This window comes from Bombus terrestris, chromosome 13 (genome assembly GCF_910591885.1).
Source record: "Bombus terrestris chromosome 13, iyBomTerr1.2, whole genome shotgun sequence".
Lineage (NCBI taxonomy): Eukaryota > Metazoa > Arthropoda > Insecta > Hymenoptera > Apidae > Bombus > Bombus terrestris.
In genome coordinates, this window is record NC_063281.1 from 7,370,653 (window position 1) to 7,392,259 (window position 21,607).

General features: G+C 38.1%; 1 protein-coding gene across 3 annotated transcripts in view; it reads left to right on the top strand.

Annotated features, from left to right (window-relative positions):
* LOC100645889 overlaps positions 1-21,607 on the top strand; it is a 50,036-nt gene that overhangs the window by 11,208 nt on the left and 17,221 nt on the right. For 2 of the 3 annotated variants that reach the window (XM_048411605.1, XM_048411606.1), the window contains exon 4: positions 4,964-5,183. In XM_048411605.1, coding sequence (XP_048267562.1) covers positions 4,980-5,183 — 204 coding nt within the window. In that variant the 5' untranslated portion in view covers positions 4,964-4,979. Of the gene's footprint in view, positions 1-3,085; positions 3,607-4,963; positions 5,184-21,607 lie in introns of those variants that run through there. The other variant, XM_003400067.4, reaches the window with a different exon arrangement.

The window sequence follows — 21,607 nt, forward strand, 5'->3', positions numbered from 1 at the left end:
TGATGTAACATGATACGATATATATATATAAACATCTTTTCATGTCTCATAGGTAGGATTTTTGTTTCCTATAATGCAATGTTCCTTTAGCCAAGACTTCTGAATTTTTCTTAGTGATTTATGAGGATTTAAACGTCTCATAAGCGATTCACGATGATTTTATTTTCTAAAATTTGGAACATTCGAAGCCTGGAAGAGATCCGAATCACGGATCCGAGACACGATGACGAGCTGCATCTATGATAAATGAGCGAATCGAAAGTCGCACTCGAGTGCTCCTTTCGCATGACATACAAGTTTCAGAGTTATCTACCGATTGCAGCTGCGACGGGAGTGATCTAGTTGCCGTAGCTAATTGAATTTTCTCCTTGAGATCGTCGCGAACGAAGCCAGACAGCCGAGGGAAATGCTTCTCACAGGAGGCTCGTTGTTCGCGACAAAAGGCAAGAGTGTTGCACCAGGGAATCGCGATATCACGCGTGGCTGAGACTCCACGGCTTTCACGTTGCGATATATTTACTCGACATTCCTCTACTTAAGGGTTGAGATGTCTATAAAATCCTTCTGACGGTACCGACAGTGGTATCAGAATGTTTTACGCTCTTCACGGGTCTTCGACCTCTAACGTGAAAAACACACAATTATGATAGGAAGAGAGTCTTGTCAATTGATCATAATTTATTTAATCTACCTATAAATCATAGAATTACTTGGTAAATGGTTGAGTAGTCTCTATTAACTATAGCTACAAATTTAATAAATGGAGACTATCGGTTTCAAAATTCTTATTCAGATATTTTTAATATCTGTGTAACTATATCATATCTACTTTAAATAACTCGACCACCCCATAGAACGTCCCTTGCAAGGTAAAACCCGCGCAGGTATAATGATACGCTTCCTATTCGTCTTTTCTACGTTTCAGCATGCAACCTGCACTCTACCCAAGGACCAATCGGTTCCGCTCATGTTGATTCTTTTCGCAGTCTTTGTGAACGAGCGAAGTGGCACTCACGAACAAACGTGTGAAGCATTTTCACCTGTTCAAAGGCGATACTTGCGGAATCCGTAGGATCTCAGACGAAAGAGAAGCTCCGCGTTACGTCGCGAGAGAAATCAGTAAAAAGATTATCACTGGTAAGAAGGAAATTGCCCTAGTCGTTTCCGGAATGAAAGCAAACGCATAACTTTCTTTCGTCTTCTGCTCGAGGGATCGCGTTTATTCAATTTAGATCGTATCTGGAACACTGGAAAACGAAATGTTTTTCAATCGAGTCTTAATCTAGGAAATAATCATAGGTTTTTCATAAGTGTAGACATTTCTGTCTAAGCTACGGACATTTTCGTAGTTGTACTCCTACATGAAGAACAATCGTTTTTCTTCGAAGAAATTAACACGAAATTTTTTCCCTCGGGGTATAATCGACGCCCATACATTCATGGATTTTATGTGATTACGTAGGAAGCACTACTTCTCGTCTTTATGTAATTCTTTTTCTCTTTCTTCAATATAGGCACCGTCGCATGACTAAAATATCGCCTTCTATAAAGGGAAGACGAAACTTCTGTATCGAAGATAACTCGTTGTCATGGTCGATTTAACTTGCGAGTCGCGAGTATCGCGTAGGAGTTTATCAGAAAGCAGCCTCTTACCAATGTTCTACATTTTCTCTAAAAGAAGATTGCCTTAAAATGTTCACTTATCAACAATTATAATAGAAGCGCATATTTAATATTATCGACATTATTAAACATCTCCCTAAATTACTTATTCCGAAAGGCTCGTTTAGAATTCATGACGTTCTTTGAAAAAATCTGATTATAACTTCGTATAGTCGTGATTTACTATCGGTTTATACTTTCTGAATTTTCTGTACGCGAAACAGCGAAGACGAGATGACTGGGCGTGTGTATTCGCGGTAACCATTAGCAGCTAGACTGCATTTTTTCAGAATCTCGAAAGTCGCGCGTGACATCCATTAGTAGGTAGAACTTGTTCCAAAGACATTTGTAATTTACTTTCTTAGGAAGCTACTTGACACGTTTACGGAATTTCAATCATCATTTAAGGCGTCACATGTCACCGGTTGAAATACTTCTCACCCTATGATCGTCTCAGTAATAAATTGGAAACACCTTGTACCCACGTACTCCCAAACCTATACGAAATATAAAATACTATACCCTTCCCTTTTATTACGTCGATATTCAAATTTTATCACGTATGTTGTTCCTTATAATAAACATGCTCGTTAAGCCGACAGAAAGAAAGAATAGTTTACAAATTAGAAATCTTGTTGTACAATTCTATTTATTTCAATACAATTTTCATTTAAAAATCAACTTACTAATCTTTAGCAGATTTAATGTACTTTCTAGATTGAATTTTAGTAGAATTAAATTGAATTTTAATGAGGTCTTTTTGATCTTTTTTTACACAATGAATTTTTTGATAATTTTGTTAAAACTTTATAGAATCATAATTATTGACAGACAATGAGATTCGTATATATTTTTGTGAATACAACTAAGCAGGTAAAACCTACGTAGAAATTTGTTTTATCTGGGTATTAAATATATCATAACGAGTACTATATTTTGGATATTTTACATATTTTTGAATACTATCTACATTCTGTAAATTTTTTCCGTGTAGACCCAATTACTAACGTAAATTTTTACAAACATAATAGAAGAGCTACATTTGGTTCTATATGATTCAAATTTATTTCGCATCAACTCACTCGTTTTTTAATATATGCACCCCAAAAGTGATGATGGCGAAGGATCAGTGAAACGAGACGAAAGCAAAGAAGGAATTAAACCCCGGACATCCTTCTGGCTTACAAACGAACGCCTACTCGTTGCTGAAAAGTTGCAAGCTTCGAGAGAAACAGAGATAGGATAAAAAGAGAGAGCAAATACCCTTCGTGGACATACGACCGTACGGTAACGAGATTCACGCCCCCGCACCAACACAGCGATAGAAAGTCGCGCGCATAGAACGTTCGGCGGGTCTCGTGCACTCGCAGGAAGGTCGTTTTCTTTCCTCTACGCCTCGTAGGCTTACTACGCCGACTTTACACGACGCGACTGCTCACGCGTCCCTTTCAGTCGTAGCGCAGCGCTCGTGGCGTGTGGAACGTCGTGCAGACGGGTGATTTCAACGCTGGACGAGGTGTCTCGTTCTTTGCTCGTTCAAGCATCGCGCGACGCGTCTCTTATTCTTATATTAAATTCGTCAAAATCATTAAAGTACTAAAAACATAAGTAAGAATAATAATTCGTGTCATAGTGAATCGTTGAGATAATTACGTGGATTTGAGGAAGGAGAAGCTTGTTCCACGAGGATTCGTCGAGTGACTTTGTATTTTTGGAAGATTTCCAACAACAGAAACTGGAGGATTTAATAGGGACTGTCTAGATAATGTGTTATTAGTCATTGAACAATATTTGGGAGTAATTTGTTCAACAGTGTCGTAAGGTGTAATTATCATCGGATGCACTCAATGCCACTTGTTCGCCAAGTGTAAACATGATTCCCGCGCATTGACGTATGCACCGGACTGCGAGTGCGGGCTGCACTCAGCTGTGAATTGGTAAAAAGTAAGTATCCATGTGAATATTCACGGCTGTACTGCGTGATAACGTTATCGATACCGTCTGTCCTTCTCCGTAACACGTGACATTTGAATGAATATATCCCTCGTGTGTGTGTATATATATGAGCTTCGCGGCACGCTTTTAATTAAAAGGAAATAATTAATACGGCTGATTTTGTAATATATTTAATTCAATAGATACGAATGGTCTTCCATACATGGCCCGAAGTATCGAGCGTCGATGTTTAGAATGGCTGTTTATTATTAATGAGAAAAATACAGTTAACGTTGTGAGAATGGTTACCAGTTTTTTCTTGCGCTACCTTGTTATGAAAACATTTAACAATCGGGCCACGTACAGCTACCTCTTGGATGCGCATCGCGCTTCTTGCGAATGTTTAAGCTTTCGGACTTCTGGCACGCAGCTGCGTCGCCCCTTAGGCTGTTTATGTGACATTCAAGGGCTTTCCTTCTTTTGTCTATCTCTCTCGTTGCCCGACGAAATTACGACGATGCTAGCTTTTTTCCTACTAACATGTACCAGGCACAGCTTAGTAATCATCTACAGTCTTGTCGATAATTATCGAACGTCCTTCACTACGGTTATTTCCCCTTTTCATAGCCTTGAAAAGAGAGGCCGAACAAGCTATCAGCTACATTAAGTTTTTATCCTAAATAGATGTCACGTATACATTAGCCTATCTTAAGTAGCACCAAAGATAGCATAAAATTAGATCAACCTGTTTTCAGGATTCTTGTTAATCCTCGCTTCTAACCGACCCGTAAACTAGTTTCCTCTCTGTTATTGGATTAATTACCACAATGAAAGGCACAATTAAATGATACAACAATAAGCATTACAATGTACAATTGGAAATTGCTTCTTGGAATATTATTTGAATGAAATTATTCAATTTTAAATGTTGTTGAAAGGAGATTGAAATTCAAACGCATAGTTAAATCAGCATTTAATTTCATCTGCGTGATACTAAATGTTATTGGATGTAATTGAACTGCAGGATCCAGTCAATAGATTGATTATTAGACTAAATCGCTAGATACAATTGATCAATTATGTTTTCTGAAAATTCCTCAGTTTGTTTCTTAAGTTCAATCAGTCTTCTTTTCTTCAATTTATTTTCTAATCTTTTATGAATCTGATCTCTAGTATTCCTTAAGAGCAGAGTATATTAATTTATGTTTGATTTTACATGTCTGAAATAATTCACTTTTCACAGTTAAACATTTTTAGACTTCGTCTCGATAAAGTCTATCAGTTGTTTGGCTTCTAGATATATAGTTCGATTAATAGTTTCATATTTTGAGCAAAACTAAAGGAAACAACCGAATTTCGATTTCAGGTGAGATCAAAGAGGGATGCTGAAGCACGTGTCAGTCTCGCCGTGGCGAGGGCGAGCAGATAGCGTGAGCCTGGCTTCGAGCGGGGGTGCGAGTAGCTGCGGAAGCGGAAGTCCTACCCCTGGACACACACCACCGCCGTCAAGGGCATCTTCGTGCGCTTCGCTTGCGCCCTTAACCGCCCTTTCGAGTTTTTCTCCCGCCGACGCAACTCCACAGCAGGTAAGTCCATCAAACTACATACAACTCTTCCCTTTTCACACCGATCTCGATTGTCCCGATCAAAATAAGGTTGATCGAACCTTTTGTTCGTAATCAAATGAGGATTAAATCGAACAAAAGACCATGCTAGATGAAAAAAGTCGCGCATGAAGCAAAAAGAAAGGTCGAACGCGCCGCGGGAGGGTACAAAAAAGCAATGACGTGGTTGCTTAATGAAGCAAACGAGGAGAACAAAACTTTATCCGTGACAGGCGCTAAAACGGTTTCATGAAAACGAGAACAAAACGATTCCCTGCACTTATTAACAGCTGGACCACGTGTGTCCTTGTCCGTTCGCACTAATGGGATTCATCGGCGGTACGTGTGTTTAATCCACGATTATTTCTGACGTAGTCATTCGCTTGATTACTATCCCGCCAAAAATAGTCGCGATTATTTTCGATTGAGTAAACAGCATTCGTGATAAAATTATTAATTGATTGAAATTATCAGTTATGTTTGTAATTATTACGACATACAAAATTTCCATTGCGTTAATCGATTCAAGATATTCCGGGATATTTCATTGGTTTTATTTGAACGTTGACAGAAGTCAGGTTTGAGATGAGGGTGAAATTCTCACGAACCGAATGTCCCCAAGTTCGTTAAGCAGCAACTGCAGGCGGCTCGGTTTCGCATCCCTTTTTGCGCGAACAGAAACATGACTCTCCGGAGGCCCTTGATCCCAGCAAGATGCCTAGGGTAGCCAGTTTAGTCCAACATCTGCGAGAAAATGAAGGACACAACTCAAACCATTTGAATATTCAAATAAAATTTCCAGCGAATATACTGCTAGTTTCTTCGTGGCGTGTAGTATAAAATTTCGATCGAGCCAGGTTAATTGGCATTAAAGTTGATTACTCGCATACCTCGCATATTATCGTCGATATCGCTGGTATCGTTAGTGCCGACCGGCTCAGTCAATAAAAATTAGGGTCATCGCATTTAATACAATGCGAACTTTGCATTATTGCCGGTCAACACCCCAGTTTCTCTAGATATTAACTACATGATTGTTGAATACATAGGTACATTGCAGAGTTTTCATTGTATTTGCGTTTGCCTGGCCCGTTTCACACGAGGCTGCGCCAAAGGTCGTTACAAAACAGCTGGATTCTTCCGTTAACTTCTTCGAGAAACCAACTGTGTATGAGCATCCTGGTCACTGATTTGTGAATATTTTTACGGCGGGTTAATCCTCTCAAATTTCACGAATCCAATTCTGTTCTTTTAGGAGAAACCATTAACGCCCCCCGATTTACATCTCCAATTCTTTATTTTTCACTTCTTCTATTAAGCTTCTACGAGAGTAAACAATTTCTTTTTTTACCTAATAATTTCTTAATTACCTAAATACGTTGATTAAATCTTAATTTTTTACGAGTTTTCTACTAAATTTTAATTTTTGACTTTCGTACAGTTCAATTAGCAGTTTCGTGTCTCCAGCGAGAATAAAAAACAAATTCGTTAATGATAGTTTCACGAACTTGTAGAAAACCTGTCATTGTTTTCTTTTTTTCAAAGGAAGATGTATATCACCCTTAAGGTTGAAATTTTTTTTTTTTTTCTTTCGGTGTCTTCCAATGGGCGAAGTTCATCTTCGTCGTACGTCCCGTAGTTTTTGTTCATGGAACCAGGAATTCTCTGTGAGAACCCCGCATGCCAAGGCGTCGCACATTGCGGCCAACTCACAATGTGAAGTGAAAAACTATACATACCGGCGTAACCCTGATGGATCCACTTAATCGCACTTGCTCCCTGCCTACCGACCTTCGTTCCTTAGTAGGTTGCCAGGAATGAACCGGAGAAACGACTATGTTACGAACAATCAGCTTGTTGCGACTTGCGACGTGAAAAAGTTTGAAAAGTAGGAACTTTCTCTCCGAACGAAGTAGTCCAGAAGATACAAAAGATGTTACAAAATATTTAATTCATAATTAACCACAAAAATTTTCTAAATAATCTAACAGCAAAGGAGATCAAGAGTTTTCCTTAGTGAAACTCCTAATCTTTAAATTCAATTTTCTCATTCCTCGTATAAAAGTGACTTAAAAAATTTGCAGAGAAAGTTCTCTGAAAGATAGCGTGAAGCAAAATTTGGTAAGAAAAGATATGGCTAAGAGCGATGGAATGTTCCTCAATGGAAAACGAAAAATAAATAACGTGCTCCATTTTAGATATAGAATGACAGTCTGAAAAGTCGGCGCCGTATGGATTACAATGTAATCGCTGGTGGTAGCTTGTCACGATAGCAAACTATTCTGTCTCTCTGATAGAAGTTGTACTTTGATACGCGTTCCACTGTAATTTGTTTTCGTTGAATCATTTTTATGTCGTTCGACACAAATAGGGACTTTTTGTACTGCTCTTTTTATGATCATTTGTATTTTACAGTAGCTCTTTTTTTATATTTTTGTAAAAATTAATGTGTTAGAGTCCTATTTTAATTTCCATGCAACGCGACCAGACACATTATCGTGCTTGCGATAAGATAAAGAACCCGCGGAAGCACCACGATCTTACTATTCCCTTGCTGGTCGAGAAAAAGTCTGGAAACCGGTATGAAATAAAATGTATTCTGGTCAAAGCTTTCTTTTTTCTCCGTGTTAACTAACTGTAGGAAGATCAACAACGATGCTATTGCGGCTTTCAGAATACCACACAATTTTACGTAACTGGGACGAAAAGTGAAAAATCGTCACTCGCGTCCAATGATCTTGATAATGTCAATGTCTTCTCGTAGACGTTCCATTACCACATTAAATGGTATCATTACACACCACGAACACGTAAAACCACTAACATTTGCATTTATTCAAACAAAAATTTGTTGCTTCTTTTATCTCTTTAATTTTTGTATGTTAGATCATCTCTAATCTATTCCGTTAGTTTATAACGATTCGATACAGTATTCGTTTTACTGTTAATGGAATACATCGTTGTACAAATTACTATACTCTATTACATACATTTACGAGATAATGGAATAATTTTGCTTTTTCTTAGAACCCTAATTCTGATTACGATACTTACTTCTTCTTTTGTACTACATGTTCGTTTTACATCAATTTTCCACGACATCCTTCGTGTAAATTGTCGTTTATAAATATTAGAAAATCTGCACAATATATAGAGAAATTAGCAAATGTTACTGAAAAATTGTACATTCTTTTTTCCAATGTTCCAATTTTGGATCAAATAGGATAATCAAATGACTTGCAATTTACCAAATTTATCTTTATTTATCGATCAAATTAATCAAATTTTATTTGTCGAATTTATTTAAACCTACTCCGACTATGCAGAAGAATTTATTAATACTAATAACTTGCAATTTGTCACATGTAAAATTTCACTAAAGATATTAAATATTTGCTCGTACAAGAGTCGAATTAAAAACCGCAAGATTCACGTAAAGGAAATTCGATGCTGCGGAATCTGGATCATCTCAACGATGGTTGATCGATCATCCTACCGCTATACGCACGAAATCACGTTCCATGTACCTTCTCATTCCGCCTCTGGATGTCGGACCTGTCTCGCGTTCTCGGACCTCGCAACATCCGGCGCGGCGGCCCGTAGTTCCGGCTTTCTTGTCTACGTGTATCTTTTATTTGAACCGGTCTTGATAAAACGTACTACCCGTTGTTCCATCAGAATGTTCGGCTTTTATCTGTCGATCGATCGACCTTCACTCTTGTGACGATTTACTCTTACAACTTCTGTCTGCATAATTTTGCTATGTTACAATGGATCTCGTCATGAAACCGATATGCTAGAAGAGATTTCATAATAACTTTTTTTTTGTTGCGGAAGGTCAATGGAGATGCTTAACCCTTTCATTGTTACAGGTGGCTATAATTTTCCATTATAAGATTATGTCCATTATGAGTTTTGACATTTCAAGAATGGTTGTACGCATACGTTCACCTTTCGCTATTGAATTTTTATTAGGTTTCAATGTGAAATATTACTTACGATCACATTAATTATTTCATTAATTTGCTACAATTTGATTTTTATTCAGTTGTATTAAAACTATAGTTGAGTACAGTTGTTTAGAAAAATGGAAATGTAGCAATGTTTCCTTATAAAGAAGTAAAATTTGTACAACCTTTGGTATATAAAGTAGGATCATAAACATTCATTACGAGATATTTATAGTTTTATTAAAATCATAGTTTAGTTTAGTTTCTTGGAACTACAAAAATGTAGTATTATTGTATAATAGTATAATATAATAATGGGTTAGTAGTAGTATATCAAGGATGTCAATCATTATCCCAATCTTCTGAAATTAGATTTCTATTCACTTCAATCCAATGCAGAGTTTCGAAAATATAAAAATATTTTTTCGCACCATTCAGTATAAATTAATCTCACTTTCATCATTAGAACAGAAGTTAGCTGTCTTAACGAATTTCTTAGCACTTCTCGACACGTAACAGCATTGTCTCCGAAACAATATTAGAATAGTCCTTGCGCAACCAGATTTCCAAGCGGCGTACAATAAGAAAAGAACAAGTTTGTGAACGAACCAGAAAAGTCCGTGCTCCAAGCCATGGTATTTTCGCTTCCTGCTCCGATTCCGTCATCGACGGCTCACGAAACCTGGGGGCGCAATCGTAATAAATTATTGGCCGCATTAATTATCATGCATTGGTGCACCCGCATGACGGCGACACAGTAAACTAGAATTTCAAAAGGGAATCTCTTCGTATTTTTAGCTTGAAGAACCTTTTTCTTTTTCATGGAGCCTGTAGAAAGAATCAGAATACCCCATAATCAGGATACAAACGATCCAGGGTTTCTTGACCGGTTTCAAGGATGCCTCTTCTATAAAACGCACCACATAATCGTCAGAGTTATGTCTGCTATGGAGGCATCTCTTTTATATATCCGCTACAGGCAGAACGTGGCTCGAATTCACACGATTAGGCTACGAAACTGGAGTTATAGTATACTCAGTATACTGAGAGGGGTTGCTCCACGTTTTACGGTATCCGTTGATTTATTATCATGCTAATGACTTTATGGAACGCTGCCTGTTATGTAACAGTATTAAGTGGCGCTTTCCAACGACGAGGGAATGCCATTACGTCACGGTGTGGCGCGAAGGAAACCGTAATTGGTGCACCGATAGATTCTTATTAGGTATTATTGTACAATAAATAGAAGATTTTACCTTTATCGATCAACCCTTTAGATATAATTTTGGAAGCATTCGACAGATATTTAGAGGGTTATTTAAAGAACGCACGAGCTACGAGAACATTCTGTTCTTCTTCTGTCCCTTCGCTGATAATTATAGGTTATTATCCGCTTCTGTTCTCTCGTAAGAGGAACGACTCGCGAGATGAACTCTTCTCCTTGGAGCGCATCGGGGACATGAGATTTTTAAGCGAGTGCTGCCTCTTAAGTAAACACGCGTGGACCTAACAAAAACATCGTTGACATGTGTGACGTGAAAAATATCGAGGCTAACATCTCTTCCAGTGTTTTATGACTGGATTAAAACTCACTTACGCCAGTTTTTACCTCTGTCAGATATCTATTTGGTCGTTTTGCTTATTTTCATAGCGAGTTCTTTTAAGAAACCAGATGTATACTCGCGAGATTCGGCAAATCTGTGGATCGTACATCGTTGACAGAACAAATCCAGAGATAATTTGGAACAGGAAAATGTTTGAGCGATTAGATACCGGAATTCTTGTGTAATCGCGGTTCGTCTCTTCTCATACACGCGTTTTCTTACGATAAAGTTCAATTCTCATTCGCAGTTAGCAAATAAGAAAGAACGAGACTTCCGTCATCTTACAATAAATACCGAGAATCGGTGATTCGGCTTCCGTTGTGATAACAAGTTAGCGGCTATCGATCATCGAATATAAATAACACCGTTTCTCTTTCCATTTATCTGCAGTTTCAGACTCCTGGTGTTGCCCTTATCTGTGCCGTTCACCCGTTTTTCCCAGAACCGCTCGTGTATCGGCAGAAAGAAAAAAATCTGAAGATTGGCGCCAGAAGAATTACATGGCTGGTCTTTAAGAAGCTCGTGCTTCGTTCTAATTTGAACGCGTATCCTAGGATTTTAGAAATACCGTGTTTCTTGAATATTGTTATGATTATCGCCTAATATAGTCGAAGAAAAATAGAAAATTCAGTTAGAAGATTCGTAAACAAAGAAACGTTCTAAAATTATAATTCAAGTGATATTATTAACAATGCCATTTCTTATTTCGATAAAGAATTAATCTTAGGGGTGAAAATGTCATTTTAAAGAAATCATACAATGTACCTATTGAAAAGAAGTTAAATTCAAAGTTTTATAGCTTCTCATGCTCTACAATATGGTTGTTTAGAATTTTCCAAAGATACTATCTTTCTCAAATCTCCAAGAGCGTATCTTTCTACATTAACGACCCTTAGTTTATTGAAATTTCACTGCGAATGAAAAGGAAATTATTTTCATTACCGATCAAATATTAATTACAGCAGCATTGAAGGGAACTCTCGTGGGCGAACATTTAGCATTCAGATCACGGAAACATTGGTTTATTGGCGTAAACCGATCCGGTCGTTACATCGTTCTCGGCGATTAATCGTCACGGTTGATTCTGTCTTTTTAGCTCCTTTCAATGCCAGAGTGCGAATTCGGAATTGAAACCGCGTCCGTTATTATCTCCGTGCATAGTCACATCCGCGATTTAACGTTTCAACCGATCGTCCAGCCGGAATTCGTTGCTTAACGTGAGCGACAATCGTCGATTACGTAACTTCGTGTGACGCACGTACACGTTTCAAGTACGTTCCTCGACAATTTTCACGGGGCGGATTCTTCTCACGAACGATGACCAGAATGATTAAGGGATAGTGGAGACGATGTGACGTCGGGTCTTTACGATCTCGCAGCAGTGATGCTGTACTATATATTTGATAGTATTATATTTCCAAATATGGGACCTGTGCATCATTATGTAATAATACGCATATAATAGAATTCCATTTATTTATTTTAAGAGGAAAAGACTTCATATAACAAGTTGTTTTGAAATACAAAACCATAGGTTTCGAGAAATTTTATATTAAAACTACATATACTGAAGCCGCTGGTAATATCATGGAAATTTTCTGAGTATAAAAGGTTAACATCTATGGGAATTGAAAAGATAAAAATGATTTCACTATATTTCATTGTGTCGTTTAAACATAAAATTAGAAATTCACAGATCGTCTTTGCTATCTGTGACTTCTCATTCATATAATATGAATTTGCATAGAAAACGATTTTATTGGCACCATCTAAAGTTTCGTGCAATACATCGCGTTTTACTGTAAATCCATCGCATTGTACAAGCTCATCGTTTTAAAGACCTAGTGACATTGCATCGCTCATTTGTCCCAGACTAAATTGTCACAGGCCTATCGATCGTTACGCGAACAAGAAACTCTGATTACGAGCACAAAGCCGGCGCGACGTACGATTTGATCAAGGCTCGTAGCCCATTCATGAGCATCGTCGTACGAATTCTTTAGGCATGAATGTTGTCTGGGATTGGTCACAAGCTACCGGTGAAAGCACTCGCAGCTGGCTACTCACACACGTGGCCGCGAACGAGTACGCGAAACTACCTACTCTCGAGTAATACCAAGAGTCGTAGTGTGGCCTGTGACGCATGACGGGCAATTAGAGTACCATTTTTCATGTTTATTGCATCGTATCGAGCTTAATCATCATATTACTCCGTAGCATATTAGTCTGTATGAAACGAAATATTATTCTCTTTAATTTTGCAGAAAATCAAATGGGAAATAGGAATTGTATAAGAAGTATTTTGTAACTTGTTAAATGCTCTAAATAGAAACATTAGCGTATCACGTCCCACTTTCCTTGAAAGTGAAAAAATAAACCGTTTTCTACGATTTCTTGCGAAATAGCTACAGTATGCATAAGGTATTACCCGGATAAGTGTTACTATATAGCGGATCCTGGGATTTGCTTACAACTACGCACTGTTCACACCGTGAGCACGTGCTAACTAGCTGATAGTTGGCTTGTCGTATACTCTCATCGTTGCAAAGGCGCCAAAAGGTCTTGTGTCACCAGGAATTCGCGGTATTATATGGGAGACAATCGTGTCGACGTGTAGGTCGTGTGCTGCATTCTACGAATTCACTTATACAATGTCCTTGATTCTTTCAGCCTGGTGACAGGTATGGGTATCACACATCTTGTTCGTTTATTAAGTTACAACATGAAATTTCCGATTTTCTATGGTTCATACTTTATTGAATCTTGGAAGAGGTAGAGAACAAGTATATAGAGACTCGTTGAACATTTGAACCTGTTATTAAATTACAATATATGAAGCTTTCCATTTCTTACGAGTCACGTCTACTTCATCAATCCTTTAAATATGAATACATTTTCATAAATTATTTCCTTCAGACGCGAAAAAATGACAAAGCTAATGAATTAATCAATACGCGAACCCTGCATCTCAAATTTAATTAAGATCGTCTATTGACCATAGTCATATAAGTAAATACATAACATTAGAGTTAAATCTTTGAAAAGATCCTTATATAATATGCACTATATTAAAGAATTATCTGAAAGTTAGATGCTATGTAAAATAATCTAAAAAGATGAACATTTTTGTCAAGAGAAAATGTTTAGGAAGTCGCTATGATAAAATTGTATATCTCGCCTTTCTGATTTCCTGATATTCTTTTTGCCAACATTATATAAACATCTTGATCCCAGTGCCACTAGGAATTTCTCATTTTATAATTCCCATGAGATACTTTCGAATTTTCTTACGCAACACAGACTATGCGAATTGAATTCCCGTGTACCCTTATTGAAAACCCTTTCTTTGATCTGTCATCGATCGACATCTGGCTGAATTGAAAGCGACAATTGCGGTTCGAGCCTTCAGTGCAGATGGTCGCGCTTCGCGTTTCTACAAACGCCGAACACAATCATGATTGCGACACTTAACATTCTTCTCGGTTTCGCTATCCACGGCCTTTCTTTATGGGGCTCGAATAATGATACCTTCGGTGGCTGGCACAATGCTGAAAGTGAAGGAAAAAGGTGGGCTCACGTAGAAGTCTCCGGTCAAACTTACACGTGCACCAGCATGAAAAATATATATATCTTCGCGTTGCTCTTTGAATTCCCTCTTTTCATGATGCCTATAACTTAGGAGAGTTTGTTTGGGCTTATAACAGGGACATTTAGGCTTAATATGTGAGCAATAGACATTTCCATTAGTGGTAGGCGTTACAGTTCTAATTTCAAAGCGATTCGAGGATTTTTAACACAATGAAAATTGGAATCATTCGAATTAATGGTTTTACAGCGAAAAATATTAACAAATAAAGATATAATATTATAACATAATAAATATAATGTAATGTGACTTCCACCATTCGAGAGTTTAAACTGTGGAAAATCTAGATAAATCTTGAATTCTAAATCTTTAGAATCGATTAAATAATAACGCCAATCGCGGAACTTCATGGTGTAGAGTGATAATGAATTTACATATCTCTCTGACTCTGATCATTCCAACATCAGATCATAAAAGTAACAAGGTAAATTATTTCTTCTCGTGAAGAAAGGTACGAAAAGATTCAACGGAGACGTAAAGATTGATAAAAGCGATCATTCGTGGTTACTCCATCGATATACAATTTGGCATTACTAACATACAATGACTGTCTTTCAGTAGGACGACCAAGGAATCCGCCACACATTTTTTTTACGATATCTCGAACGAAACGATTTCTCCTAAAAAGGAATGAATTCATATAAAGTAATTACTAATACGGTTTCTAATCATTTCTATGAGTCAGTATCAGAGCAAGCAATAGTCATACATACGTCTAGAGCCTAGAATATACTATGGAACCTGTTTGCCGGTTTTATTTTTCCGGTGCTAGAAGCGAGATAAAAATTTCGACGCGGGGAGTTTCGTGTTACTCGCCCGACCGCAAGAATTAATCATCTCGTCTTCCCGTACGACGTATATACAATTCTTCTTTTCGTCGCCGCTACCCGATGCACACGCTCTTGTTAGCTTCTTCTCGGTACGTTTCGAGTTCGCTGAAAACCGTGTACACAAGAGAGGAACCACAAGAGTATACGATTCCTCGAATCAATGGGTAATTCGATGGTGTTACGTGCACGTAATTTTAGCAAGCTTCCATCGCAACCTCACGAACACGCCTTTCACTCTTTCGATATTACGACTCGCGATAATCGTATCTATCAACGGACCTTCTATTTGCGTAGACTTTTCTATCTTGTCATTCAAGTTCCCCCTCGGCAGACGTTCCTATTAATTGCGATTCATACTCTGGCGACGCTCGATCGGTCAATAAATTTTCATTAATTATCAGAGGTCAGAGCGCGCAATAATGCCAGAGCTCTCGATGATCGGTTCTCGTTCGATGATATTCGCCGTAGTGTAACCACCGGCACAGATCTTCCTTCATCATTGGGAAATAGTAATGGGACGAGACTCGAGATCGCGACTCGAGTCGACCATCTGGCACACAGTGCTCCCATTCACTCTTTCTTTCGTAAATCTCCTCCCTCGTGCTCCTCCCTGTTGTCGTAACGTGTTCCTCTATCCCGCTCTTTATCCCTTTTAACCGCCTTTGTGCTCTGTTCATAGAAGTCCCTCGTTTTATATCTTCGTGTGATATCAACCGGGGCCTCGTGAACGTTTGCCTGATAATCGTGTGTTTGCCTTATGGCGCGCCACATCACTGAATTGTTGCTGTTTGCGAGAGCAAAGTCCCGCCTCGTTTTCGTGAAGCAGTTTAGGATTTGTAGTTTAGCGAAGATAAGATTCAAAGGACGTTTACTTTCATTCTAAATTGCATTCATTCTTTCTATTATGAAATTTTAATCACTAAATGTAACGTATGGATATAGAAGTACTAGGTACTTACGTTCGGACTGCGGATGTTTATGGATGGTGTGCAAAGACCGAAAAATAATGGCTCGTAGGAAATTATTATGGAACAACGTAAATTCACGTGACCTGTTTTTCAACCGTTACGAACACTTTCCATTGACTAAATGTACTTTCGACAGAATTCTGCGTCATCCTATCTTCATGCTACTAACCCAAATTTTAACCCAAGTCCCAAAGTAGCACTCTCTTATAATCTTAAAATATTTCCTTGGTAAAATATTAACTTAGTCCGATACTTGGTCCAATAATTGTCCAAAGTTCGTTTCAATGCAAGTTTCACGAGTTTATATGTAAACTGTGGATTTGTATGCATTTAGGAGAAGTTTAAGCTAAAAATATACAGAATACGCATAGTATATATGAATGTACAAAGTCCTTGTTATACTATAACATTTACAGAGTAAAATAAATCTTAGTTTAACTTCTGTTTCTTTAATTGTATTTAGAAAAATCTGAATTTCCATAAACATCCGTAGTCCAATTCTATGCGACATACGAGGAAAATCCTGATGTCCTGATGATCCTGAAATCCAACACACAATGAGTCTCATCTGCGATTACAGTATAATTAATCTATTAGAAAAAGTGCCAATCGCTGATGTACAAATGTGAACCATTGTAATAAAGGGATGAGAGGGGCGGAACCGCATCAATGAGTCGGATAGGATGCGAGTCATCGATACAGGCTGCTGTATACTCGAAAGCTAACCGGATGGGAAGCGTGCAAGGGTTCGAAACAGCCGGAAGTGTGAACACGATGATGATATTCGTGGTCCTGAGCCGGACGGAAGAGAAACACTTTCTCTGTAATTCTCTGTATTTTTTGATACTATTGAAAACAGGAAAACCTTTCATTTTCGAATGTATTATATTCGAAGCGATCAAAAATGTAATTCAACGCATTCGCTGTTATTGATGCATATGGCGCTTCTGTTGAATTATTTAAGTCATACTGCGGATGCAACTGTTGCATTTTAATTTCTATGCATTTCGACAGACAGACGAAATAGTAGTAATAGTAGTTGCAACAAATATTATTTCTTATAACAAAGATATTTTTAGTAATAGAAAGCGTGATTCAAGACTGACTAGTATTTTAATAACGTCGGACGTACTAACGCTGATAAAACATGTGTAATTAGTCACTGTATTAAACTTCCTACGATTTATATGCGATTAAACTTTCTTTAAGAAAGCATAGGCTTTGATATACAAGAGTAGACAGATTGATTCCACAATCCACACGCAACGAGTGAATTAAGGTACGACTCACACGATGGTCGATCGGTCAGCACACATGATCGTTAACGTGAGCTCGCGCGCGCACGCTCGTTGAAACGCGTAAACGGTTGAGATACACACTGTAGTAGCGTACGTGTTACGATGTATTATGAGTTAAACAACGTAATGATAGGCACGGCGCCAGTAACTCGGCGTATCTCTTGCGTGCCATGTATGCAACGGGTGTCTTAAAAACACCGCCGATTCTCTGATATCGGTAATCGTTTAAAGTATCTTCCCCTGTTTCCATATCATCTGCATGCATCATTACTTGGACGTTTATAAATACCGTTACCGGGATCTTATGTGTTAGCGATGGATGAAGTTCAAAGTTTTCCATTGTTCCTTAGAACAATTTAAAACGTGATAAAATTAATTAAAGCAATCAACTGTGTATTTGAACACGTCCGTGTCAACGATCGTTGGGATGCAAACGTACATACGAATGAGTGGTACCGATATGGGACAGTGGCTATTATCAATCACGGTTTAACAATGATAAACGATAGCCATCGTATATACGAGACAATTTCCCACAAATCCACGGTGAGAGCTTCTTATCGTCGTTCACGTTTGTTACCATGATTTCTAGCTTCCCCACGGTTCTTCTGACGAAAGAGTTAAAGCACGAACACGAAACTTCCGGTGCAATGAACCCCGTTAAAGTAACGCGCGGCTTGTTACGACACCAATATTAGTTTTACGACTAGCTTCTGGAAATAGATCGATGAAACCATACGTCATTGAAAAGCTGTTCGACAGCCTATATATACTAGACACGCGACTGTTGAAGGAGTGCAGAATGCACCTGCAACCCCCAGCGAGGGTAAATAGGGTTCGTGGAGACGTGACTGGTTGTGGCAATATCTCTCTTCTCTTTTCTTTGCCAGTGTAGACCTGCTGGATGAATAATAATTATTCTATTTTTAGAAGAAGACTATAGCAAAGAATAATATCTTTTCTTCAGTTCAGTAATAAAATATTTTTAGCAGGTTAAAGAATATCTTACCTCTGGAAAATAGCAATTGCATAAAATAGAATCTCTCGTAGTTTATTGACAATTACTGATTCAAGATCTTATATTTTATTAATCAGTTAAAAAAGATTTTATTTTTGGTAAATAATGCAGAATAAAAACTTTTAGCTGCAACATTAATCGCTAATTTAATAATCTAAATCTTTTTAACTGATTACAAAATTCTATTTCGGGGAAATAACAAGGGTGAAGAGCATAATTTTTTCAAATTCAATAACAATCACTGATTCAACGATATAAATTTAACTACTCAGGAAAGATAGAACAAAGTTTGTGATATTGATTGATCAGGAATAAATTTATATTTGGAATTACGAGATCAGGAAAATCTAAAATGATAAAAGGACACACATTCCAGTTGTTTTTCGGTCTTGATATAGTATACGACTTATTGACACTTGGTCAAGTGAAGTCAAGAGGACGGGTTAACTGAAGACGAGCGTCACCACTGTGCAGGCCGTTTACTTTCGGCTTATAAGCAATAATCTCGTTCATCATTAATGATCCTCCGTAAAAACGAAAAGATTTACCAACATAAAATTATTTTCGATCGATCTTGATTCCTAAAGCACCTGTGCGTAACGATTAATCGGAGGAGAACGGAATTATGGAATTTTAAGTGGCTAAGTTCGAGACTTCGTGCATTCATTTCGCAGTGACTGCCTCGCTTCTGCATTATTCATGAAAAAGAACCACCTCCGTTCCAGATAACCCTCTGTTGTCGACCTTATCGCCTTATGGTTGCCGCAATACCAGTCAGGTGTGTGCATTGTGCACCGACCGAACAGAAGGGCAACTTTACAGGCCTAGGTTAGGAAAATGCAAGGACAGAGAAAGCCGTATGATTATGTACATAGATAACGACGTAGACATTTCAGTTTTTGCCCTTTCGTGACTTCATTGTACCTGGGTATCGCGAAAAAATTATACGTCATGTGTAACTATGAAATGATTGCTGAATAGACAATTTATTCGTCTGAAGATTTTCTTTGACCAACGTGTAATATGGAGATGTGGACACTATTCCCGTATGCATATTTGTAGACAAGGCAGTTTACAGTGTAATATTGAATTTCTGAAGTCAATTATTTTCTTAACTTAGCCTAGGAAATTTAAACTTCAATTTTCAAGACCTAATATTTTTTAAGTTTCCACCTAAAATACAATTCTTAATTTAATCGTAATATTTACAAGGCCATGTATTCTCTTAACCATCTCATAAAAACGGAGTTTTTAATCCGATCTTGAACTTTCAAGGCCAAATAATTGAAGTTTCCCAGAAAAATATTTCGAATTGAAATATCATTTCATTATCCGTGTTTTCTTTCTTGTTCAACAAATCTTCAAGTAGGACAACATTTTTTTCAATAAAATATCTTTTAATGTAAACGAATAAAAATGTTTCGAGGAATTAAATAATTAAACGGTACTTGACAGTTAATGGATGGAAAGCCAACTGAAAATGAGCGATGTTACGCGATTCTCTATGAGATTAGAGTCGTACATACCTCGAGTTAGCGTAGAATTGTATTGTCACCCTTCCACGGTCCACTAACCGGATGTAAGCGTTCCGTGTGTACTGGTTGTGCCGCTAATAATCGCGCGCGTGTTGGTGGTAACGGGGGACTTAAAGTTGGTCGAGTTGTTCTCGTTTAAAACAATCAGCAGCAGAGGAAGGACCAATTATACGAACCTGCGACCGTCTGTCACCGACCTCCTGTTCTCTTAATATCGTAGATCAGAGCGCACTAGTAAATATAAACAAGCTGTAGAAGAAGAAGAAGAAGAAGACGAAGAAGAAGAAGAAGAAGAAGAAGGTAGAGGAGGAAAAGAAGAAACTAATGGAACGGTCCATCAATCAGACATAGAGAACTCTCGGATGAACCTCCCTGAATAAAACTAATTCGACATGAGAAATCTTCAACAACGACGACCCAACGATTTATTTAAAACCTTGACAAGTTTCTCAGAATCAGTCACATACATCTATTACATAGATCCTGTAGTAAAGAAGGCACCAGTTAAATAATCATACCGTAGAAATGGGCATAACTCTTTCCAAATAAGCAAGTATTAGTTCGACGAACGATCGTCTTGAAGTGGTACAATCTGTCATTAGCGTAGAAGTAAAAGTTAATAAGAAAGTTGGATACAGTATTGCGTGTGCAATTAGTCACCATTAAAGACAGACGAGTATCAGCGTTGCGTATTCGCGAGCCAACATAGACAGACAGTTGTCATCTTATTGGAGTAATTACACGTGATGGCGCACACGGGATTAGAACGTAAATTACTCGAACTCGATGGTTGTTGACGTTGTACATTTCCTCCGTCCGTCTCAAAAGAGAGTCGAACAGCCATGCTGACTTCCGAACTGGATTTACAGTTTAATTTATCCGGCAATTAAGCATCGCGACCCACAAAGTTGCCGGTGAGTCGCGATTGTCGTTCTTTAATTTGGCCTTCGGAGTGGGAACGGAAAAGGAGAATGAAAACAGCGTGTGGAAAGCAACGGGCCAGACCAGTTTTCACCGTGTCGATGCGCGTGAAAATCTGATACGACACAGAAGATGTTTCCATCTTAATTGCGGTGAAGTTTCTTTTCCCTCGCTGAGAATTTCGCGAGTGACAACTAGGTTCTTTCTTTTTTTCTTTTCTTTTCTTTTCTTGGCGCGCACATTTTAATTGGGCGCATCAAGTGGCTTATTTTTCGAAGAGCTAGAGCTTCAGACATTCTCTCTTCAAAGTAGAAGCACGCGTCTTCTCTTGAGACTATAGCCACCGCCGACAGGAGACGAGTATTTTGCTCGCAGCAGCCTACTCCATATAAAAAATAAAAGAGCAGAGGTCGAACAGCCGTCTACCGACACTCCACTCCAAGTGGATGTACTCCGGGACACCCTGTGTAAACAGCTGCGCTGATTTCCTGACCAGTGGCCATTAAAATATCGATTTCGATGCGTAATTCGTGATACAAAAGCACTGGAGAATCTTGTAACAGTGCTCTACAGGTGAAGCTATCTGATGAAATAATCAGGTTCAACAGTATCGATGATTTCTCCGGTTCACTATCT